The 8,368-nt window shown below is 41.5% G+C and overlaps 2 protein-coding genes across 3 annotated transcripts; one reads left to right on the top strand and one right to left on the bottom strand.

The window, feature by feature from the left end:
- Positions 1-804: 804 nt before the first annotated feature.
- On the bottom strand, positions 805-1,603 carry LOC102232913 (relaxin-3-like). Its single transcript, XM_005811034.2, has 2 exons — positions 1,314-1,603; positions 805-1,234 (listed from the first exon to the last, which is right to left on the bottom strand). The coding sequence occupies exons 1-2, from the start codon at positions 1,507-1,509 to the stop codon at positions 1,083-1,085; spliced, it is 348 nt and encodes a 115-aa protein (XP_005811091.1). The 5' UTR covers positions 1,510-1,603; the 3' UTR covers positions 805-1,082.
- A 502-nt stretch (positions 1,604-2,105) lies between these two features.
- LOC102230583 (tubulin beta-4B chain) lies at positions 2,106-8,368 on the top strand. 2 transcript variants are annotated; one of them, XM_005811025.2, is made up of 7 exons: positions 2,106-2,938; positions 3,282-3,390; positions 4,943-5,053; positions 5,200-5,444; positions 6,176-6,498; positions 6,587-6,931; positions 7,544-8,368. In XM_005811025.2, the coding sequence occupies exons 1-7, from the start codon at positions 2,882-2,884 to the stop codon at positions 7,689-7,691; spliced, it is 1,338 nt and encodes a 445-aa protein (XP_005811082.1). In that variant the 5' UTR covers positions 2,106-2,881; the 3' UTR covers positions 7,692-8,368. The 2 variants fall into 2 exon arrangements, with proteins under 2 accessions (XP_005811082.1, XP_023190860.1); XM_023335092.1 differs by lacking the exons at positions 2,106-2,938; positions 3,282-3,390 and having other exon boundaries at positions 4,936-5,006.

The raw sequence follows: 8,368 nt of genomic DNA on the forward strand, positions 1-8,368 counted from the left end.
ATAACTGTATTTATATAATTTTTCTTTTGCCTTATTAATGAATCAAAACAATGGTTATCATGTGATCCTCTTCCTCAACTTTTCTCTGCCTTTTGGCTGTCATATTTTTAATGTGATAGAGTCAGAATATGCAAACATCTCATGTAAATTTCACACCCAAAGCTTTTAAAGGTAAATATATGAAAAAGTCTATATAATGTAACATCTGTTTTACTTGGTAATAAAGAAGAGAAAACTGAGGAAGGACGTCTTTGTGTTACTTCAGGAGTTTTAAGCAGATGTGTCGAGATGTAAAAAAAAAAAAAACTAATTTAACTGTTACGTATACCCATTGATCAGCTAGCTAAAAGTCATTTCCATCATTTTACAGCATGAAAATTAGGTAAACTGACTTCACAACTCATTTATGATATAATGGCATACACAGGACGTACAACCTTCTACCCGGCGTCTTAAATCGGAAATGATGGCCATAAAGTCTAAACCAAACAGGTTTTATGAGTGTTTTTCCTCACCGCGTGTGGAGCAGTAAAAGCTCTCACTCAAATCAAAGCCAATAATCAGTAAATACAGACCCATGTCCAATACACCATTTCAAAGGGTATTAAAAAGACAGTTTATGATCAAATGTACCTCCTCATGATAAGGATAACCTCTTTAGTGCTTTTCATTCAGGCTGTAGACGACGTCACAACACAGAGACTGCTTTAGGCTGACGAGTTTAAAACTTCTGACTTGGAATAACTTGATTTCAGTGCTGCGTTTGACAAAGTTGTTCTCAACATACTAATTGATAGACTTGAAAAATTAGTAGAATTCTTTATTACTGTCCTAAACGACCACAGAACAATCCATGGCAATCACAAATCTGGGCAAACAAATACATTTTGGGGCTTCCCTGGGCTCCGTTCTCAGACTACTTTTACATACAGGCTTTCCTCTTTGTGAACAACTTAATCATTATACAAGTACTTTGGACAAACATTCATGATGCCTTTTATTCGTGCCTACATGGTAAATCCCAACATTATGGATACATTTGTGACTGAAATATGATGGCATCTGATAGATGAGCTTCCCCTCTAGCACAGCATGGACAGCTCATTTCTTCGGCAGCCTTTTTGACAGCACGTTGTTATCAAGGCCTGGTCCTGGTCCCTGCGATGATAGTCCATCCCTGGAAGCTCTCCTGACTTCACGAAGTCCGGCTCTTCTCCGTTGACTTTCCAGAAGTCTGTCGTGAAACAGAAACGAGTCAGATTTGTACTAAGACATCAACGTTGCTGCAGTTTATCGAGCTAACGAGCACTGACCGTCTGGCAGAAACCCCTTCTCCTTCTCCTCCTCCTCCAGGTGTCTTCTCCACCTGGACCCTCCGCAGGTGAACACCAACGCTCGCACAAGAGCCCGGCCACAAAGCCGCATGGAATTCCTGCTCTCCTGGGCCTGGAGGTTTGCGGCACACAACAGGCAGCAGAGCAGAACGCCGAGTTGGAGTGACGATCTCATGTTGTTCAAATTCACACAACATCCGTCCTCAGCAGCCTCTATTTATACAGCATCCACCGAGTCTCCCCCCCCCTCCATCCCTGGGCGATTCACATGTAAATGCCCCTTGTTATCTTTGGAAATCATCGTGTGCTTTCGCCAAACGGATGTCGCTTTGGTGATTTGGGATATGTGTGGGAATCTAGGCTGCTGTAAAGATGACCGATAAGCTACATTTTCGTAGAGAGAAGATCCCTTTTACATCTGACCCGCTGAGTTTTTACTGCCGGGGATTTAGTTGAGAGTCACTTAATGGATTTCTTGAGATAACATGTGGATCTGATTGCTTTCTACATAGCAACAAAGTGGAATGTATGTGGCTATTGCAAACAGCAATTCTGAGAAAAAAATGCATTTGCAGGTACACTTGTCAAAGGAACAGCTTCAGCCATAAAGAACTTGTTATCTGTCTGTTTGTCTTAGTAAAAGCCGATTCATGTTAAAATTACCAGTATAGTTGGTTTTTTTATGATGCAGTTTCCTGCTGTAATTTACACCAGTTGATGCTGTAATATAATTATATTACTATTATTACTTAGGAATCTATTTTATAGGCTAAGAATTAGACCTGTTTTTTGGTTTTTATAGTGCTGTGAGTTATACTTTAATTGTCCCCCTACACCTGAAATGAACGTACAGTATAATAAAAAAATATTGCATTTTGGTTTTCTACTATCAGACAAGGATCCCACCTCCGTCCTTGTTAAATAATGAATTAGGTGTATCTGAGCAAACTCGAAAGCTAAGTTCAGGTTCACCAGCCACACCCAGGCCTCATGACTGCTAAACCTGCGAGATTAAAAAATGGCTGAGTTTCTTTCTTGCTAACTTTTTTTCAAACTCAGAAATTTCCTTTTTTTTCTTTTGGCGGAAGTTTACGCCTCCTTTTTTTCTACAATTACCCTAATACGTTTTGTCGTAGTAACCCTACTGAAATAAATCCTTGTTTAATTAAGAAAGATGAAATAGCTCCAGGCTCGACTTATTTTTTCTTTAGCGCCTGCGCATTAAGTCCTACACGCTTGCAGGCGGAGTAAAAAGTAGTTCCCATCAACGCCGTCTCGTTTAGGAAAAATCACAATAATTCAGTTACTTTCTAAGATGCACTCTTTAAGATGCATTATCTAAAGTGAATGAAGTATTGAAAGTATTTATACCTAACATAGAGAATCGATTTTAAAGGTCTGCTATCGGACAATAGATATTCCAGTATCAATCCGGACTTTCATCCGTCAAAAAGCGAAGAGGAAGAAAGAGTTCCCTCCATTAACGGATTGCTGCGCGAGACTCAACTTTACTCGTTGGATTATTAGAAAGCTTTATTTCCATAAAAATGAGGGAAATTCTTCATCTTCAAGCTGGTCAATGTGGAAACCAGATTGGTGCGAAAGTAAGTTAACATTCATTTAAAAAAATGATGCCTATATTCATTGGGACACCAACTGAAAAGTTGCATTTAGACGGGCTTCTAAAGTAGCGTTAGTTAGCTTAGCAAAAAAAAAGGTAAAGGTAAGTGCTAGCTAAATGGGAATCTAAAGCCACAGAAAATGAATTAGCATGTCATTAACACATCTTACATTGTTTAACACCGACTTAATAGTTACATTTAGGTCGAGGCCAAAAAACGTTAACTTAGCCGTTAGCTAGAATGCTAGCCGTAGCCGTTGGTTTCCGTTACTTTCCCGCTCAACCCGCCAGTTTAAATGTCATTTTTCCTGTTTCTATGGTTGTAGTTCTGGGAGGTAATAAGTGACGAACATGGCATTGACCCAACCGGGGTGTACCACGGAGACAGCGACCTGCAGCTCGACCGGATCAACGTTTATTACAACGAGGCGTCAGGTTTGTTCACACTTCGCTTCACAGTGCAGTCAGTGGAGGTTCAGTGCTTTAGTACCATTACCTTTACGCAAAGGACCTCATTAGAATTTTCAATGATGCACAATGATGTTGTCCAAGCTACGATGCGCCGCCGTGGCGAAAGAGTAGAGCCCTGGACCAAATATATGTAGGCCTCAGTTCTGGCCGTCACGGGTTCGAGTCCCGCCCGACGACCCCTGCCGCATGTCTTCCCTCTCTTTCGCTTTCCTCACTGACTATTCTCAAATGAAGGCCTCTACACACAATTAAAAAAAGTTACCAGTTGCTAACATTTTTCTTCTCATAACTGCTAAAAAGAAATTAGGAGTGCACATAGATTTCTGACAACTGTTCCTCAAACAGTTTATACTTCACATTTTCCACAAATCATTTTTGATCCATTCATTACAATGTTATCCAGATTTTGTTTGTCAACCGGGTAAGGATGTTACAGTGTTTTTGTATTAGGGCGGTTGTAAACGAATGTTTTACTAAACGAGTAATCTATCGATTATTCTTACGATTAATCGAGTAATCGGATTAAAAAATATTATACAATAAAATACTGGTAAATCTAACATAACAGCGGTATTACTATCAAATTGGTATGTAATAGTAATACTGAAAAATTAGACTGATGTTGGTACATCAGTCCAATTTTTCATATTTGAACTTCCCTAACAGTTATGTTTTTGTAGTTTAGAAAATTAACCTGTAACAATCATAGCTCACTTTCTAAGTTAAACTGAAGAAAAGTTATACAAAAATCCGAAATTATATTCAATTTAATAATAAAGACGCAGGCTCACAAATACGCTTATATTAAAAAAGTGTATACTCCAGCTTTTCGTTTATGTTTTAATCTCCAGTCAATTTAATAGATGAACTACCACCTTGCCCAGCCATTTATAGCTTTTCTGTTCATGCTAGCAATTTGGCTCCTTAGTTCGTCACAGAAACATCTACCAGCTGCAGGGGGTGGAGCCACGATGAGCTCCGCCACTCGTTTGTTGAGACCTGGATGATATGAAATTAATTTTCCGGTTCGTCCATAAAGCTACACTTGTGCTGTAAGCATCAACAGCCCCACGCAGTGTTCGTTCTATCTCCTTACACGTATAAATACACCTGCAGCGCTCTTCCCCGCCGTTTGGTTTGCACCGCCAACAGGCAGCAGCTCCAGGCACCGCGCCAGTCATTTTAAGGATGCTTATTGGTCCCCCGAAAAACGATAAAAGCTCGGACATTGTCATGAATCAATAAAATCCTCCCAGAGCCAACTTGAAAATTGGACGTTATGCTGCTAACACTTAGTTTTCGTCAACAACTCAGGCAGAAGTGAGAGCGCTTCGCAAGGCAAATATTGACCCGGCCGGAACACGGTGCGCTAAATAATAAAACATAATTTAACAAAGTTTCGAGGCAGATAAATTTTCCTCGAGGAATTTTAGTAATCAAGGTACACGAATCACTTGAGGAATCGTTTCAGCCCTATTTTGTATGACTATTACATCCTCTCCCCTCTCTCTACTAGGGGGAAAATATGTCCCTCGTGCTGTGCTGGTCGACTTGGAGCCAGGCACCATGGACTCTGTGAGGTCTGGACCTTTTGGCCAAGTGTTTAGACCTGACAATTTTGTTTTTGGTATGCATTTTTCTGTAAGAATTTAGTTTTGATTAAAAAAAAATTTTGGCTGCCAAACAAAACTGGAGTGTTAATTTAGTATGTCAGGATTTTTCTGACTTAAAAAAAAATAAATTATTTAAATTAAAAACTTTGATCTGTAACAGGTCAGAGCGGTGCTGGAAATAACTGGGCTAAGGGTCACTACACCGAAGGAGCAGAGCTGGTGGACTCGGTCCTGGATGTGGTGAGAAAGGAGGCAGAGGGTTGCGACTGTCTGCAGGGTTTCCAGCTCACCCACTCCCTGGGAGGAGGCACCGGCTCCGGCATGGGCACGCTCCTCATCAGCAAGATCCGAGAGGAGTACCCAGACCGCATCATGAACACGTTCAGCGTGGTGCCGTCACCCAAGGTTTATATCGTCACCTTCCTTAAACCTTAAATAATGGGGCCAAGCGCCCCCCCCCGAAACGGATTTTATTCATATATTTTGCTTTACTTATATTTTTTGCAATAAAGAGGTGGTGATGTTTTATTTATTATTATTATTATTATTATTATTATTATTATTATTATTATTATTATATGTTTTTACTCGTATCATTCTTGGCAAAAAAATGATTTAGGTCATAATTTTAGGGAGGTGATGATGTTCACTTCTGTTCACATATGATGCTCTTCTTCAGAACTGCTTCCTCAATGTGTCCACACATACTTAAGACTTAAATTCGTGTATCTCAAAGTAAGGCCTTAAAATGTCCTAAATTCATCTAAAAAAAAATTTAATACATTGACATGTGGGAATTGAGCTAACTGGTTCCCTTGCTTGCTAGCTTTTTCTTTATGTCCATGCCGGGTAAGTTTATTGCCAGTTGGATGGACAACATTCATCTTTACCATTGACTCTCTTCTGTTGCCAGCCCATAAGGTTCTATGTATGTTGGGTACAAAAAAAAACTAGTTCTAGTACGAGAAGCACTAAGCTAGAAATTTTTTCTGTACATTTCTGTTGTTATACGGGTCTTAAATTTTATTCATAGTCATCTTAAAAAGTCTTATAATTGGGTTGGTGAAACCTTCAGAAATCATTCTTCCAATCTTAAACTACGTTCCATTTTTCTCTCTGTATTCCCCTCCTGGCAGGTGTCGGACACCGTGGTGGAGCCCTATAACGCCACCCTGTCTGTCCACCAGCTGGTGGAGAACACTGATGAGACCTTCTGCATCGACAACGAAGCGCTGTACGACATCTGCTTCCGTACGTTGAAGCTCACCACGCCCACCTACGGCGATCTGAACCACCTGGTGTCGGCCACCATGAGCGGCGTCACCACCTGTCTGCGCTTCCCCGGCCAGCTGAACGCAGACCTGAGGAAGCTGGCCGTCAACATGGTGCCGTTCCCCAGACTGCACTTCTTCATGCCGGGCTTCGCCCCACTGACGAGCCGTGGCAGCCAGCAGTACCGGTGAAGACGCTCAGTCCCCCATTAGATTAGGGTTATTCTCCACTTCTTTAGATACTTCATTCCAACTGAATGTCTTCTCTTTTCCAAGGGCCCTGACAGTCCCTGAACTCACCATGCAGATGTTCGACGCCAAGAACATGATGGCGGCATGCGACCCGCGTCACGGCCGCTACCTGACGGTGGCCGCCATCTTTCGCGGCCGCATGTCCATGAAGGAGGTGGACGAGCAGATGCTGAACGTTCAGAACAAGAACAGCAGCTACTTCGTCGAGTGGATCCCCAACAACGTGAAGACGGCCGTGTGCGACATCCCGCCACGCGGCCTCAAGATGTCTGCCACCTTCATCGGAAACAGCACGGCCATCCAGGAGCTGTTCAAGCGCATCTCGGAGCAGTTCACCGCCATGTTCCGCCGCAAGGCCTTTCTTCACTGGTGAGTTAGGGTTAATCAAACGCTAGTCTGTTTGCCTAGAGAATTCGTTCGGGGAGATGTGAATGTACTATCAAACCAACGTGGACCAATAAAGCAAACTCTGATAAACTGAAAAAACCGTGGTCTCAATTCGGTTGAATGAACTTTGATACAGTTCAAATTCATATGTGAATGCAAGTGTCCCAGAGACCTCTCCAAAAGCAGGAAGCCAAGTTTAACATAGGGCATTCTGGGTAAATGCATCCAAAACAAACGCATTAGCAGAAGAAATGGCACATAGTCAAAGACAGAAGCGAAATCCTACAACCACTAAAATCTGACGCCATTCCATTTACTTTCCATGAAGAAAGAAGTAGCGCTCAGTGTCTTCTTCATAGGTTTTCTTCTAGATTCCTTCAGTAGTTATTTTTCCTTCCTTGATACAAAGAGGGAAACGGGTTTTTCAACAGGTTTGGTCTTCTTGACACAGTGCAGTGTGAAAATGAACCGCACTATCTGAAAATGTAACAAATGTTGCAACTTTGATCCTCAATCTAACGGAGTTTATCAGGTGTATTAGAAGACAGTGGCGTTCTAGTGTAAGGCATAGACGCTAGTGTTGTCTCGTCACAGGTACACCGGCGAGGGCATGGATGAGATGGAGTTCACCGAGGCGGAGAGCAACATGAACGACCTGGTGTCCGAGTACCAGCAGTACCAGGACGCCACGGCCGAGGAGGAGGGCGAGTTTGAAGAGGAGGGAGAAGAAGACATGGCATAAGCAGCTCATGTGGCAGCTTTGCTCCTGGGCTTCATTGTTAGATTTCACCATTTCTTTCTTTGTTCAAAGTGTTAAACCAATGACAATTAAGGTGTGATAAATGTCACCAGTTTTGCTTGTTTTAAAAGTTTTAGAATTGTTTTCAGGCTTTGCAGAAAACATGTTAAATATTACATTAGAATTTTCTTCTGGAACATACATTTATTAACCTGTAATTCTGCTCCGTAGCATTTTGAATGTTTTGGATATTGAAGCTTTTTTCTGTGAGCCGTTTGTTTTTATGTGGTCGCTCATTTTTTGACTGGGACTGTGAGTGTTTTTCTGAATGTTGTAACTCCTCCAGCCTGACCTCCACATTGCCCGCTCACAATGCATTTCTTTAAAGCTGTTTATTTTTCTACATAATCCTGACCAGTTGGTACAGAGCTCCCAGGTCTAGCCACATGGGAGAAGAAAACACAACTATATAATATCTTGTGGTAACAACGTCATTATAAAGAGGTATGGCCAAGCGTGTTTTTTAATTCCCATGTCACCGGATGGGCTCTGTACGTTTGTCTATCTTTGGATTTTGTAATTTTCAGTCTGTGGTGGATTTAGGATGGTTTCTTAAATAGCTTTTCATTAATAACTTGATGGAGTAACTTCATAGAGTTTCAAATAAAGATTTTTACCCT

The sequence above is a fragment of the Xiphophorus maculatus genome, chromosome 6 (assembly GCF_002775205.1).
Source record: "Xiphophorus maculatus strain JP 163 A chromosome 6, X_maculatus-5.0-male, whole genome shotgun sequence".
Taxonomy (NCBI): Eukaryota; Metazoa; Chordata; class Actinopteri; order Cyprinodontiformes; family Poeciliidae; genus Xiphophorus; species Xiphophorus maculatus.

Bases quoted from the DNA above. Each gene is read 5' to 3' on its own strand.
- LOC102232913 (XM_005811034.2), bottom strand. From the start codon at position 1,509: ATGAGATCGTCACTCCAACTCGGCGTTCTGCTCTGCTGCCTGTTGTGT. The intron at 1,235-1,313 runs GTCAGTGCTCGT...GTTTCACGACAG, and splicing joins GAAGGGGTTTCTGCCAGACG to ACTTCTGGAAAGTCAACGGA.
- LOC102230583 (XM_005811025.2), top strand. From the start codon at position 2,882: ATGAGGGAAATTCTTCATCTTCAAGCTGGTCAATGTGGAAACCAGATT. The intron at 5,054-5,199 runs GTATGCATTTTT...GATCTGTAACAG, and splicing joins ACCTGACAATTTTGTTTTTG to GTCAGAGCGGTGCTGGAAAT. The intron at 6,932-7,543 runs GTGAGTTAGGGT...GTCTCGTCACAG, and splicing joins CGCAAGGCCTTTCTTCACTG to GTACACCGGCGAGGGCATGG.